This window comes from Hemiscyllium ocellatum, chromosome 11 (assembly GCF_020745735.1).
Source record: "Hemiscyllium ocellatum isolate sHemOce1 chromosome 11, sHemOce1.pat.X.cur, whole genome shotgun sequence".
Taxonomy (NCBI): domain Eukaryota; kingdom Metazoa; phylum Chordata; class Chondrichthyes; order Orectolobiformes; family Hemiscylliidae; genus Hemiscyllium; species Hemiscyllium ocellatum.
This window is the reverse complement of record NC_083411.1, coordinates 21,224,474-21,239,883: the sequence shown is the minus strand read 5'-3', so window position 1 is coordinate 21,239,883 and position 15,410 is coordinate 21,224,474. Positions and strand designations below refer to the sequence as shown.

The window sequence follows — 15,410 nt, the reverse complement described above, 5'->3', positions numbered from 1 at the left end:
CCCACATGAACAGTGTAAGGAGAGTGCACAGGAACAGTGTAAGTAGACTGCACAGGAAAATTGTGAGGAGAGTGCACAGGGAGAGTGTGAAGAGTCTGCACAGGAACTGTGTAAGGAGACTGCACAGGAACAGTGTGAGGAGAGTGCACAAGTACAGTGTATCGGGAGTGCACAGGAACAGTGTATGGAGACTGCTTTCGAACAGTGTAAGGAGAGTGCACAGGAACAGTGTAAGGAGAGTGCACAGGAACAGAGTGTGTAGAGAGCACAGGAACAGTGTAAGGAGACTGCTTTCGAACAGTGTAAGGAGAGTGCACAGGAACAGTGCATGGAGAGTGCACAGGAACAGTGTATGGAGACTGCACAGGAATAGTCTAAGGAGACTGCACTGGAACAGTGTAACGACAGTGCACAGGAACAGTGTATGGAGAGTGCACAGGAACAGTGTAAGGAGACTGCACAGGAACAGTGTATGAAGACTGCACAGTAATTGTGTAAGGAGTGCACAGGAAGAGTACAAGGACAGTGCACAGGAACAGTGTAAGGAGAGTGCACAGGAACAGTGTAAGGAGACTGCATAGGAACATTTTGTGAGGAGAGTGCACAGGGACAGTGTGAGAAGTCTGCAAGGAACTGTGTAAGGAGACTGCACAGGAACAGTGTATGGAGGGTGCACAGGAACAGTGTATGGAGAGTGCACAGGAACATTTTGTGAGGAGAGTGCACAGGGACAGTGTGAGGAGAGTGCACACGAACAGTGTATGGAGAGTGCACAGGAACAGTGTAAGGAGAGTGCAGAGTATCAGTGGAAGGAGAGTGCACAGGAACAGTGCATGGAGAGTGCACAGGGACAGTGTAAGGAGAGTGCACAGGAACAGTGCATGGAGAGTGCACAGGAACAGTGTAAGGAGAGTGCAGAGTATCAGTGGAAGGAGAGTGCACAGGAACAGTGTAAGGAGAGTGCACAGGGACAGTGTAAGGAGAGTGCACAGGAACAGTGCATGGAGAGTGCACAGGAACAGTGTAAGGAGAGTGCAGAGTATCAGTGGAAGGAGAGTGCACAGGAACAGTGTAAGGAGAGTGCACAGGGACAGTGTAAGGAGAGTGCACAGGAACAGTGTAAGGAGAGTGCACAGGAACAGTGCATGGAGAGTGCGCAGGAACAGTGTATGAAGACTGCCCAGCAACAGTGTAAGGAGAGTGCACAGGAACAGTGTAAGGAGAGTGCAAAGAACAGTGTAAGGAGAGTGCACAGGAACAGTGTAAGGAGAGTGCACAGGAACAGTGTGAGGAGAGTGCAGAGGGACAGTGAAAAGAAACTGCACAGGAACAGTGTAAGGAGAGTGCACAGGAACAGTGTGAGGAGAGTGCAGAGGGACAGTGAAAGGAAACTGCACAGGAACAGTGTGAGGAGAGTGCACAGGGACAGTGTGAGGAGTCTGCAAGGAACTGTGTAAGGAGACTGCACAGGAACAGTGTGAGGAGAGTGCACAGGAACAGTGTAAGGAGAGTGCACAGGAACAGTGTAAGGAGAGTGCACAGGAACAGTGCATGGAGAGTGCACAGGAACAGTGTATGGAGAGTGCACAGGAACATTTTGCGAGGAGAGTGCAGAGGGACAGTGTGAGGAGAGTGCAGAGGGACAGTGTAAGGAAACTGCACAGGAACATTTTGTAAGGAAACTGCACAGGAACATTTTGTGAGGAGAGTGCACAGGGACAGTGTGAGGAGTCTGCAAGGAACTGTGTAAGGAGACTGCACAGGAACAGTGTGAGGAGAGTGCACAGGGACAGTGTGAGGACAGTGCACAGGAACAGTGTATGCAGAGTGCACAGGAACAGTGTAAGGAGAGTGCACAGGAACAGTGCATGGAGAGTGCACAGGAACAGTGTAAGGAGAGTGCAGAGGATCAGTGTAAGGAGAGTTCACAGGAACAGTGTATGGAGAGTGCACAGGAACCGTGCATGGAGAGTGCACAGGAACAGTGTGAGGAGAGTGCACAGGAACAGTGTGAGGAGTCTGCAAGGAACTGTGTAAGGACACTGCACAGGAACAGTGCGAGGGGAGTGCACAGGAACAGTGCAAGGAGAGTGCACAGGGACAGTGTAAGGAGAGTGCACAGGAACAGTGTAAGGAGAGTGCACAGGAACAGTGCATGGAGAGTGCGCAGGAACAGTGTATGAAGACTGCCCAGCAACAGTGTAAGGAGAGTGCACAGGAACAGTGTAAGGAGAGTGCAAAGAACAGTGTAAGGAGAGTGCACAGGAACAGTGTGAGGAGAGTGCAGAGGGACAGTGAAAGGAAACTGCACAGGAACAGTGTAAGGAGAGTGCACAGGAACAGTGTAAGGAGAGTGCAAAGAACAGTGTAAGGGGAGTGCACAGGAACAGTGTATGAAGACTGCCCAGCAACAGTGTAAGGAGAGTGCACAGGAACAGTGTAAGGAGAGTGCAAAGAACAGTGTAAGGAGAGTGCATAGGAACAGTGTAAGGAGAGTGCACAGGAACAGTGTGAGGAGAGTGCAGAGGGACAGTGTAAGGAAACTGCACAGGAACAGTGTGAGGAGAGTGCACAGGGACAGTGTGAGGAGTCTGCAAGGAACTGTGGAAGGAGACTGCACAGGAACAGTGTGAGGAGAGTGCACAGGAACAGTGTGAGGAGAGTGCACAGGAACAGTGTAAGGAGAGTGCACAGGAACAGTGCATGGAGAGTGCACAGGAACAGTGTATGGAGAGTGCACAGGAGCAGCGTATGGAGAGTGCGCAGGAACAGTGTATGAAGACTGCCCAGCAACAGTGTAAGGAGACTGCACAGGAAAAGTGTGAGGAGAGTGCACAGGAACAGTGTGAGGAGAGTGCACAGGAACAGTGTAAGGAGAGTGCACAGGAACAGTGCATGGACAGTGCACAGGAACAGTGTAAGGAGAGTGCACAGGAACAGTGTAAGGAGAGTGCAAAGAACCGTGTAAGGAGCGTGCACAGGAACAGTGTAAGGAGAGTGCACACGAACAGTGCATGGAGAGTGCGCAGGAACAGTGTATGAAGACTGCCCAGCAACAGTGTAAGGAGAGTGCAGAGGAGCAGCGTATGGAGAGTGCGCAGGAACAGTGTATGAAGACTGCCCAGCAACAGTGTAAGGAGACTGCACAGGAAAAGTGTGAGGAGAGTGCACAGGAACAATGTATGGAGACTGCCCAGCAACAGTGTAAGGAGAGTGCACGGGAACAGTGTAAGGAGAGTGCACGGGAACAGTGTAAGGAGCGTGCAAAGAACAGTGTAAGGAGAGTGCACAGGAACAGTGTAAGGAGAGTGCACAGGAACAGTGCGAGGGGAGTGCACAGGAACAGTGTAAGGAGAGTGCACAGGAACAGTGCATGGAGAGTGCGCAGGAACAGTGTATGAAGACTGCCCAGCAACAGTGTAAGGAGAGTGCACAGGAACAGTGTAAGGAGAGTGCAAAGAACAGTGTAAGGAGAGTGCACAGGAACAGTGTAAGGAGAGTGCACAGGGACAGTGTGAGGAGAGTGCAGAGGGACAGTGAAAGGAAACTGCACAGGAACGGTGTAACGAGACTGCACAGGAACAGTGTGAGGGGAGTGCACAGGAACAGTGTGAGGAGAGTGCACAGGAACAGTGTAAGGAGACTGCACAGGAACGGTGTATGGAGAGTGCGCAGGAACAGTGTATGAAGACTGCCCAGCAACAGTGTAAGGAGAGTGCACAGGAACAGTGTAAGGAGAGTGCAAAGAACAGTGTAAGGAGAGTGCACAGGAATAGTGTAAGGAGAGTGCAAAGAACAGTGTAAGGAGAGCGCACAGGAACAGTGTAAGGAGAGTGCAAAGAACAGTGTAAGGAGAGTGCATAGGAACAGTGTAAGGAGAGTGCACAGGAACAGTGTGAGGAGAGTGCAGAGGGACAGTGAAAGTAAAGTGCACAGGAACAGTATAAGGAAACTGCACAGGAACTGTGTAACGAGACTGCACAGGAACAGTGTGAGGAGAGTGCACAGGAACAGTGTGAGGAGAGTGCACAGGAACAGTGTAAGGAGAGTGCAAAGAACAGTGTAAGGAGAGTGCACAGGAACAGTGTAAGGAGAGTGCGCAGAAACAGTGTGAGGGGAGTGCACAGGAACAGTGTAAGGAGAGTGCACAGGAACAGTGCATGGAGAGTGCACAGGAACAGTGCATGGAGAGTGCACAGGAACAGTGTGAGGAGAGTGCACAGGAACAGTGTAAGGAGAGTGCACTGGAACAGTGCATGGAGAGTGCACAGGAACAGTGTATGGAGAGTGCACAGGGACATTTTGTGAGGAGAATGCAGAGGGACAGTGTGAGGAGAGTGCAGAGGGACAGTGTAAGGAAACTGCACAGGAACATTTTGTAAGGAAACTGCACAGGAACATTTTGTGAGGAGAGTGCACAGGGACAGTGTGAGGAGTCTGCAAGGAACTGTGTAAGGAGACTGCACAGGAACAGTGTGAGGAGAGTGCACAGGGACAGTGTGAGGACAGTGCACAGGAACAGTGTATGCAGAGTGCACAGGAACAGTGTAAGGAGAGTGCACAGGAACAGTGCATGGAGAGTGCACAGGAACAGTGTAAGGAGAGTGCAGAGGATCAGTGTAAGGAGAGTGCACAGGAACAGTGTAAGGAGAATGCACAGGAACAGTGTATGGAGAGTGCACAGGAACAGTGCATGGAGAGTGCACAGGAACAGTGTGAGGAGAGTGCACAGGAACAGTGTGAGGAGTCTGCAAGGAACTGTGTAAGGAGACTGCACAGGAACAGTGCGAGGGGAGTGCACAGGAACAGTGTAAGGAGAGTGCACAGGAACAGTGCATGGAGAGTGCGCAGGAACAGTGTATGAAGACTGCCCAGCAACAGTGTAAGGAGAGTGCACAGGAACAGCGTATGGAGAGTGCGCAGGAACAGTGTATGAAGACTGCCCAGCAACAGTGTAAGGAGACTGCACAGGAAAAGTGTGAGGAGAGTGCACGGGAACAATGTATGGAGACTGCACAGGAATAGTGTAAGGAGAGTGCACAGGAACAGTGCGAGGGGAGTGCACAGGAACAGTGTAAGGAGAGTGCACAGGAACAGTGCATGGAGAGTGCGCAGGAACAGTGTATGAAGACTGCCCAGCAACAGTGTAAGGAGAGTGCACAGGAACAGTGTAAGGAGAGTGCAAAGAACCGTGTAAGGAGCGTGCACAGGAACAGTGTAAGGAGAGTGCACAGGAACAGTGTGAGGAGAGTGCAGAGGGACAGTGTAAGGAGAGTGCAAAGAACAGTGTAAGGAGAGTGCATAGGAAGAGTGTAAGGAGAGTGCACAGGAACAGTGTAAGGTGACTGCACAGGAACGGTGTATGGAGAGTGCGCAGGAACAGTGTATGAAGACTGCCCAGCAACAGTGTAAGGAGAGTGCACAGGAACAGTGTAAGGAGAGTGCAAAGAACAGTGTAAGGAGAGCGCACAGGAACAGTGTAAGGAGAGTGCAAAGAACAGTGTAAGGATAGTGCATAGGAACAGTGTAAGGAGAGTGCACAGGAACAGTGTGAGGAGAGTGCAGAGGGACAGTGAAAGTAAAGTGCACAGGAACAGTATAAGGAAACTGCACAGGAACTTTGTAACGAGACTGCACAGGAACAGTGTCAGGAGAGTGCACAGGAACAGTGTGAGGAGAGTGCACAGGAACAGTGTAAGGAGAGTGCAAAGAACAGTGTAAGGAGAATGCACAGGAACAGTGTAAGGAGAGTGCGCAGAAACAGTGTGAGGGGAGTGCACAGGAACAGTGTAAGGAGAGTGCACAGGAACAGTGCATGGAGAGTGCGCAGGAACAGTGTATGAAGACTGCCCAGCAACAGTGTAAGGAGAGTGCACAGGAACAGTGTAAGGAGAGTGCAAATAACAGTGTAAGGAGCGTGCACAGGAACAGTGTAAGGAGAGTGGAAAGAACAGTGTAAGGAGAGTGCACAGGAACAGTGTAAGGAGAGTGCACAGGAACAGTGCGAGGGGAGTGCACAGGAACAGTGTAAGGAGAGTGCACAGGAACAGTGCATGGAAAGTGCGCAGGAACAGTGTATGAAGACTGCCCAGCAACAGTGTAAGGAGAGTGCACAGGAACAGTGTAAGGAGAGTGCAAAGAACATTGTAAGGAGCGTGCACAGGAACAGTGTAAGGAGAGTGCACAGGAACAGTGTGAGGAGAGTGCAGAGGGACATTGAAAGGAAACTGCACAGGAACATTTTGTAAGGAGACTGCACAGGAACATTTTGTGAGGAGAGTGCACAGGGACAGTGTGAGGAGTCTGCAAGGAACTGTGTAAGGAGACTGCACAGGAACAGTGTGAGGAGAGTGCACAGGAACAGTGCATGGAGAGTGCACAGGAACAGTGTAAGGAGAGTGCAGAGGATCAGTGTAAGGAGAGTGCACAGGAACAGTGTAAGGAGAATGCACAGGAACAGTGCATGGAGAGTGCACAGGAACAGTGTGAGGAGAGTGCACAGGAACAGTGCATGGAGAGTGCACAGGAACTGTGTAAGGAGACTGCACAGGAACAGTGCGAGGGGAGTGCACAGGAACAGTGTAAGGAGAGTGCACAGGAACAGTGCATGGAGAGTGTGCAGGAACAGTGTATGAAGACTGCCCAGCAACAGTGTAAGGAGAGTGCACAGAAACAGTGTATGGAGAGTGCGCAGGAACAGTGTATGAAGACTGCCCAGCAACAGTGTAAGGAGACTGCACAGGAACAGTGTAAGGAGAGTGCAAAGAACAGTGTAAGGAGAGTGCATAGGAACAGTGTAAGGAGAGTGCAAAGAACAGTGTAAGGAGAGTGCACAGGAACAGTGTAAGGAGAGTGCACAGGAACAGTGTATGGAGAGTGCAGAGGGACAGTGAAAGGAAACTGCACAGGAACAGTGTGAGGAAACTGCACAGGAACAGTGTAACAAGACTGCACAGGAACAGTGTAACGAGGCTGCACAGGAACAGTGTGAGGGGAGTGCACAGGAACAGTGTATGGAGAGTGCACAGGAACAGTGTAAGGAGAGTGCACAGGAACAGTGTATGGAGAGTGCGCAGGAACAGTGTATGAAGACTGCCCAGCAACAGTGTAAGGAGAGTGCACAGGAACAGTGTAAGGAGAGTGCAAAGAACAGTGTAAGGAGAGTGCATAGGAACAGCGTAAGGAGAGTGCAAAGAACAGTGTAAGGAGAGTGCACCGGAACAGTGTAAGGAGAGTGCAAAGAACAGTGTAAGGAGAGTGCACAGGAACAGTGCATGGAGAGTGCACAGAAACAGTGTGAGGAGAGTGCACAGAAACAGTGTGAGGAGAGTGCACAGGGACAGTGAAAGGCAACTGCACAGGGACAGTGAAAGGAAACTGCACAGGAACAATATATGGAGACTGCACAGGAACAGTGTAAGGAGAGTGCACAGGCACAGTGTGAGGAGAGTGCACAGGGACAGTGTGAGGAGAGTGCACAGAGACAGTGTAAGGAAACTGCACAGGAACTGTGAAAGGAGAGTGCACAGGAACAATGTATGGAGAGTGCACAGGCACAGTGAATGGAGATGCACAGGAACAGTATAAGGAGACTGCCCAGGAACATTGCAAGGAGACTGCATAGGAACAGTGTAAGGAGAGTGCACAGGAACAGTGTATGGAAAGTGCACCATGAATAGTGTAAGGCGAGCGCACAGGAACTGACTGAGGAGTCTGCACAGGAACAGTGTATGGAGAGTGCACAGGAACAGTGCATGGAGACTGCACAGGAATAGTCTATAGAGAGTGCACAGGAACAGTGTATGAAGACTGCCCAGTAACTGTGTAAGGAGTGCACAGGAACAGTGCAAGGAGAGTGCACAGGAACAGTGTAAGGAGAGTGCACAGGAACAGTCTAAGGAGACTGCACAGGAACATTTTGTGAGGAGAGTGCACAGGGACAGTGTGAGGAGAGTGCACAGGAACAGTGCATGGAGAGTGCACTGGGACAGTGTATGAAGACTGCACAGGAACAGTGCAAGGAGAGTGCACAGGAACAGTGCAAGTAGAGTGCACAGGAATAGTGTAAGGAGAGTGCAAAGAACAGTGTAAGGAAACTGCACAGGAACTGTGTAAGGAGACTGCACAGGAACTGTGTAACAAGACTGCACAGGAGCAGTGTGAGGAGAGTGCACAGGAACAGTGTATGGAGAGTGCACAGGAATGGCGTATGGAGACTGCACAGGAACATTGCAAGAAGATTGCATAGGAACACTGTAAGCACTGTGATGGTGAAAAGTGTATTCGTGAGATCTCTGGTTTAACATTAAGTCAAGTCAGTTTGAAAAGAATGAAGATAGGGTTGAATAAAGTGCATTGGGAAAATAGCGATTATGTGGCCTGTTAGAGGAGCTATGGCAGACATTTGAAGGGGATATTTCATAATTCTTGGCAAAGGTATATTTCATTCAAAAAGAAAGGCGTCAATGACTTTTGGATTTCTTCAGACATTTTCATGCCTTTTCAAGATTAGTGGAGCCATTCACACATGGGGGTGGATTTGCTTTCATCATTTGCTCCATGACTGAATTTTCCACAGCTCTTTGAGATCTTTCCAGGGCAATGCTCTTGTGAATTTTAAACCCTGCTTACAGTGATATGGTTGGAAATGTGTATGGATCACAAACACAGCTGAATATTTGGTACACCAACATGCTCGAAGACTTGGACAGCATATGAGCATGGATTGATAAACAGCAAGCAACGCTCATGTGACAACTGCAGATATTCACCATTTCCAACCCTGAAACTAACAAATGCATGGTTTGCACTATCATGGTTCCAATTTCATGAACAGCCATCGCAAAATCTCAGGTGAAATCAACATCAATTTGTCTCTGACTTCCCAATTAAGGGGTCAGCATGGACGAGTTGTTTCTGTACTGTACAGCTCTATGACTCGCTGACTAAAAGAGAGAAAACAGGACCAAATTCTAAGGAACACCAAGCATGTTAGATCAGTGAAATGTAGGTTCTTATACAGACAAACGTTTGAGATTAGATGAGGATCTGCAGTTAATACCCTGTCCAAGAAGGAAGCATCAATATCATAGAATCAACAGAATTTCACAGTGTGAAAAGTGGTCCGTTGGCTCATTGCGTCCGGACCAGTCATCAAATATCGATCTACATTAGTTTCAAGATGTTAGAAGGGAGTCCTCAGAAATGGAAGCCACATTCTCTTGGAAGCATTTGTGCTTTATAGAAATGATGAGTTGTTGAGGAGAGAATAAACATTTACAGCAACCAGTAAACATTCTGCACATTAAAATGCTGCATGTGCAAAAACATTTCCCACGAAGGGTCAGCCACTCCTTCTACTTTATAGAGTCAATGTCAGAAGTTTCTGATACTCTATGTCAGCATGATTAAGGAGACACCATGTGGCCAGAATAACTAATAACATCTTTGAAACTAAATCTTTCTCATTTGTAGCTTAGATTCAGAAAACTTAGTTGACTCTTGACTGATGTGTGGACTGTGAGTTCCTCCTTTGGTAACTAGTTATTTAATCCTTCTCCTCTCCTTTTCTTGACTTAAACATAGTAAAGAACGTATGAAGCAAATACAGAGAATTCTGGAAAATATAGAAGTGGGTGGCACAGTGGTTAGCACTGCTGCCTCATACTGTCAGAGACCCGGGTTCAATTCCTGACTCAGGCGACTGACTGTGTGGAGTTTGCACATTCTCCCCGTGTCTGCGTGGGTTTCCTCTGGGTGCTCCGGTTTCCTCCCACAGTCCAAAAATGTGCAGGATAGGTGAATTGGTCATGCTGAATTGCCCGCAGTGTTGGGTAAAGGTAGGGGTATGGGTGGGTTGTGCTTCAGCGGGTTGGTGTGGTCTTGTTGGGCCGAAGGGCCTGTTTCCACACTGTAAGTAATCTAATCAAAAAGAACTGTGTTATTCTTGAAATATTAACCTTGCTTCTCTCTCCAGACATGCTGATTTTCTCCAACGTTTCCCTATGTTTGTTTCAGATTTCCAGCAATGACAACATTTTGCTTTTACTATAAGAATAATGTGTTATAATTCCAAACATCCTGGAGGAAGGTCTTTAAAGTTAGGTAACTGTGATCATCATTAAGGCACATGGAGTGTCAGGATACTTTGCAAGAGTAAATAAGGATGTAATATCAATATTATCCATCTGCTTAGTTTTATATATGACAGCACAGTTTGAAATGAATAACAAGGCAATGCTTTGTTAAGAAGATGACAGAATAATGCTCATAAGCAGTAACAGAGAAGAGACAAGACAGTCTGGATTAATATTCAGGAGCTTCAGTGTGTTATGAGGCAGTGACATGTCAAATTATTGTGATAGAAAAACACGACACGGCACCATATTTCTGAAGGCTTTAAGAGCAGATCTCTGGAACATAAACCTGGTGGGAGGGCTAGGAATTAAGCTGGGTTCCACTTCTGCTGCACGCCGGCTCCCATTCTGGTTTGAAATAGAATTTCTAGATTTTGAGTTTACATAGAGATATAGAAAATACAGAAGTAATCCATTCAGCCCTTTGAGACTGCTCTGCTATCCACTATGTCCTTGGCTGATCATCCAACTCAATTAGCCTGTTCCTCTTTTTCCCCTATCTGTTTTGATTCCTTTCGCCTCAAGTGCAATATCCAACTTCGTTATGATATCACACAACATTTTCATCTGTGGACGAGAATTCCACAGACTCACCATTCCTTGAGTGAAGAAATTTTTCCTCAGTCCAAAATGGTTTACTCCATATCTTTAGACTGTGACTCCTAGTTCTGGGTACCTCTCCCATAAGAAACATCCTTCCTGCAAATACCTTGTCCAGTCCTGTTGGAATTTTATAAGCTTCTATGAGTTTCCCCTCATATTTCTGACCTCCAGTAAATATATTTCTAACTAATCCAACCTCTCCTCATACATCAGTCCTGCCATCCCAGGAATCAGTCTGGTAAACTAGTGGATGGCACGATAGCACAGTGGTTAGTACTGCTGCTTCACAGTGCCAGGGATTCGGGTTTGATTCCTGCCTTGGGCGACTGTTCGTGTGGAGTTTGTGCATTCTCCCTCTGTCTGTGTGGGTTTCATCCCACAATCCAAAGATGTGCGGGTCAGGTGAATTGCCCATAGTGTTAGGTCCATTAGTTAGGGATAAATATAAGGTAGGGGAATGGTCTGGGCGGGTTGCCCTTTGGACGGTTGGTGTGGACTTGTTGGGCCGAAGGGCCTGTTTCCATACTGGAGGGAATATAATCTAAACCTTTACTGCATTCCCTCCATAGCAAAAACATCCTTCCTCAGATTGGTAGACCAACATTGCACACAATATTGCAGGTGTGGCCTTACCAGGGACTTGTGCTATTGCAGCAAGACATCCCTGTTCTGTTAATGAATGTCCAGTCCCCATATGAAGGAGGCCAATGTGCTGCACTTCCGGAGGGAAGAACTTGAATACTTATAAGTATATGACTACAATTAGAATCATGACAACTATTCCCAAACCTTTCTACCTTCGGAATGCTGATTTTCCCTGCATTGTTACCAGACCAAGCACTCGATTCCTTTTTTTCAGACATACAATTAAGAGTGCTGAAGGAATAGGTCACAGATGCACTTGAGAAAAATCTTGCCGCGACTTTTGAGATTGTTGAATTGCAGTGAATAACCTGCTAACTGGATACTGAATAACCATGCATGACCTTGTGAGACTGGGGGGCGCTAACAATGCATGGACACCATCATCCTTGACTGTCACATTTTCATGCCTAATTTATAATGTGTAGAGCCTACTAGACAAGCATAGAACAGAAAGAGTCCTGAAGAACAATTGATCAGAATTAAATGAGCAAACTTAAAACAACCCTTGGCATAAAACTGCTGAGATCGAACTTGTTGAAAAAATTAGAACATCTGTCTACAGAAAGCTCAGAATAATAAGATAGCTCAAGATGTTTGAGGGGTTAGAGGTGTTCTTATAAAGCTCTCAGAAACAGTTCACAGTGATGCCTAACAACGGTAGAATATGATCAAAATCAAATTTTCATGAACTTTAAATCACACTGCAATTAGAGGGTTTTTTTTCTTTCAGAGGTTTGCAAGTCTTTGAATTCTCTTCCACAACACACAATGGATACAGACTCTTTCAATATTTTTAAGGCAGTGATAATTAGATGCTTGATTACCAAGGGGATGAGAGATTACTAGGGAGATGCGAAGATAGGATGAAGGTGAAAATCACATCAGTCATGATCTTCCTGAATGGTAAGTGGTGTTCAAAGGGCTGAGTGGCCTAACCTTGTTCCTTGTTGTCTTCTGAACAGATGTGGCATTGCAATTACTACGAGAAGTGAACTCTCTACTGCCTTGACACTTGGTTTGAGGTCACATTATTGCTTGATGCATGAGTGATTTGTTACATCATGAAATATAACATTTGATGAACTAAATGACATAATCTTCAGATTTATTTGACCGACTATTGGTCAAGTGCATGAATCACTGGTATATCAGCAATATCACAGTGGTTATTACAATGTGGAATGTTACCTACAAGTAGATGCTGAACAGAGTTCATGCATTATTTGAAAGGAAAACCTGTTTTGTATCCAAAATGGACAAATAAAAAAAAATATGGAGAAAGACAGAACAAATGATAATACAACAAATAGCTCCATTTATCAAACCAGTGATCCTGTTCTCTGTGTAACTCTGTCCATTTTGCATGCAAGGAATAAACAAGGGATTATGCTGATGATGTGGATTGGGAAAGACAATGGTTTAAAGTAAATGCTCAACCACATAGCATATTTTTAAAATTTTACAGTTAATGGATCCTCATTAAAACACAAAAGCAACATAAAATATATATTCAGTATTTATAATTTTTACATTGCAAGTTTAATAAAGGACTCATTGGAAAAATTTTAAAGGTTTCCAGATAGCTCATAGGTTACAGCTTTACTTTAAAGCAAAATCCATACCTGTACCCACGTTCACACCTCTATCCCCTTTAACTGCTTGTTCACCTCTCTCTCCTGGTTCTTTGTTTTGACTTCGCTTCGCCCGATGAACCACTTCTGCTCGGTCTTCATGAGGAAGTACTTGAGTATCTGTGGTGAAGTAATTTAACCGAGGCATCTGGAGAAACAAGAATCAGAGTGACATAATTAGTAAAGTACTGAAAACCTCATTTGCAGGTTTGTTTTGCAAGTGTGATTGTTCATTTCCACACTGCCTTGGCAGATATCCCTGAGCTGACGTGCTTACACGCTAGATTTCATCTTCATCCCAACCTGCTGAAACTCATCTACATTGGCAATGCTCACTGCTAGCAACTGGGAGTGTCAGTAAATATTACTCTGTTACGATCCCCCAATTGCTAAGACTCAAAAATATATCTTGACTCCCCAAAACCTACAAAAGACTCCCATCTTCTTCACCATGCAATCTGCCTAATCCTACACCTTTTCACAAAAATAATCTTCACTTGCCTAATGCTCGAAGTTAAAGTTTAACTGAACTTTTCTTCCTTTAGTTGATATTTCTAGCTTCACCAGCTCCCAAATTGCCATGAACAAACAGAAGGTGCCAACTCAGGGTGGCATGGAGCCTCTGTGATTAGCACTGCTACCTCACAGTGCCAGGGACCCAGGTTCTATCCCACCTTCGGGTGACTGACTGTGTGGAGTTTGTACGTTTTCCCCAAATCTATGGGGATTTCCTTCGGGTGCTCGCACATTCCAGAGATGTGCTGGTTAGGTGGAAGGAGCTGACTAAACACAGAGGCCTGTGGCTCTCCACTGTAGGCAACACCAGTGAATGGGATAGCAGACAACGGTAATTCAGCCAGGGTGGCCGAGAGAACTCAGATGACTGATGAGGGAGGGTCAGATGGGGTAATGGAGTTGGGATGAAGGTAGAGATTGGGGGAGGATGTCATGACAACGAGGGCAGGTTCCTTGCTGAGCCCCTCATTTTTTTGACATTGTGTTGAGGCAACCTTGACTGAGATGTACCCCTACCCTCCAAATCTCTTTCTGGGAGTGGCTTTAAGGCTAGGCATTGGCAACGAGGCCACTCACTGCTGAATATCAACAGTGGCTCAATGGTATCAGCAACTGATACCATGTTCCTCAAGCAAAGACTGTCTGCTAGCCATATCACCATAGACTTAATCTAATTTGAGGTGTCATGATATGGAGGTGCCACTGTTGGACTGGCAAAGTTAAAAATCACACAGCACCAGGTTATGCCTCAAAAGCTAGTGCTTCCAAATAAACCTGTTGGACTATAACCTGGTGTTGTGTGATTTTTAACCTAATTCAAGATGGGAAGTTAGGGGAAATCCCAAACAGTATGTGACATACCCTATTTAATGCCTCATGCTTCCAAACTTACCAGGGTCAAAGTTATTAACTCACAGCTACATGCCCACCACAATCCCTGGCCCATCTGTCACAATTCTCCCACTAACACCATTCTTTCTCTGCTTCAAGGCAGGTTTTTTTTTCCCCATTAGAGTGTATGGTAATAAATTTCCTCGTTCATATTTGAAGCCCTTGTCCTCAATATTCCAATTCTACAACAAGAATCCAGATTTCTACCATCTGCCAGTCAAATTGAAAAGTGTTAATTCAGCACAGATTGTGTAAGAAACCAAAGAACTCCAGGCATGTGCAAAATAATTACTTGCTACTTTAACCATCTGAACCCCAACATGCAGCCCTCTTCACACTGGATGGAGTGTGAAACCTGGATCTCAAAACTGATTTCAAGGCAACCCATTTTCAAATGTTTGATTCTCAATCAGCACTGGTTGTTGACATAATTAAAGTTAAAACAAAAACACACAACACCAGGTTATAATCCAACAGGTTTATTTGGAAGTACAAGCTTTCGGGAGCGCTGCTCCTTCATCATGTTAACATCATGGACCATTCCAGAAATCAAGGCTGCCACAGGGCTATTTGTTAACTTGGATGAGCCTTCTTTCTCTCTCCAATATTCCAGGATACATATGTAGAAATGATAAGACAGTGGTGAGGTGCAAGCAAGGTCAAAAGGGAAGCAAGTTGCAGGATCTCAGGAATGAGCTTAGAAAGGGAAGTAACGTGGAGATTCACTTTCTATGAGGCGAGATCAAGCATTAGATGAAAGTTGTAAACAGTACATTTATCTTGATTTACCTTAATACATAAAAAAAGCTGCAGATTGTTCAATAAATTTGAATGATTAAAAAAAGTTATACATATTGTTACGCCTGAGGAGTGAGTAATCTTTCTCTAATCATATTTCTCTATAGGTGAAAACATAAAGGCAGTAGTTTTATCCAGTTGCCTATAAGGGCAATCATATGTTTTTGCTACATTAGACTTAAAAATTTAA

The 15,410-nt window shown here is 46.0% G+C and overlaps 1 protein-coding gene across 1 annotated transcript in view; it reads right to left on the bottom strand.

Moving 5' to 3' along the window:
• eda (ectodysplasin A) overlaps positions 1–15,410 on the bottom strand; it is a 267,009-nt gene that overhangs the window by 77,975 nt on the left and 173,624 nt on the right. The window contains exon 2 of the mRNA XM_060832322.1: positions 13,052–13,163. Coding sequence (XP_060688305.1) covers positions 13,052–13,163 — 112 coding nt within the window. The remainder of the gene's footprint in view (positions 1–13,051; positions 13,164–15,410) is intronic.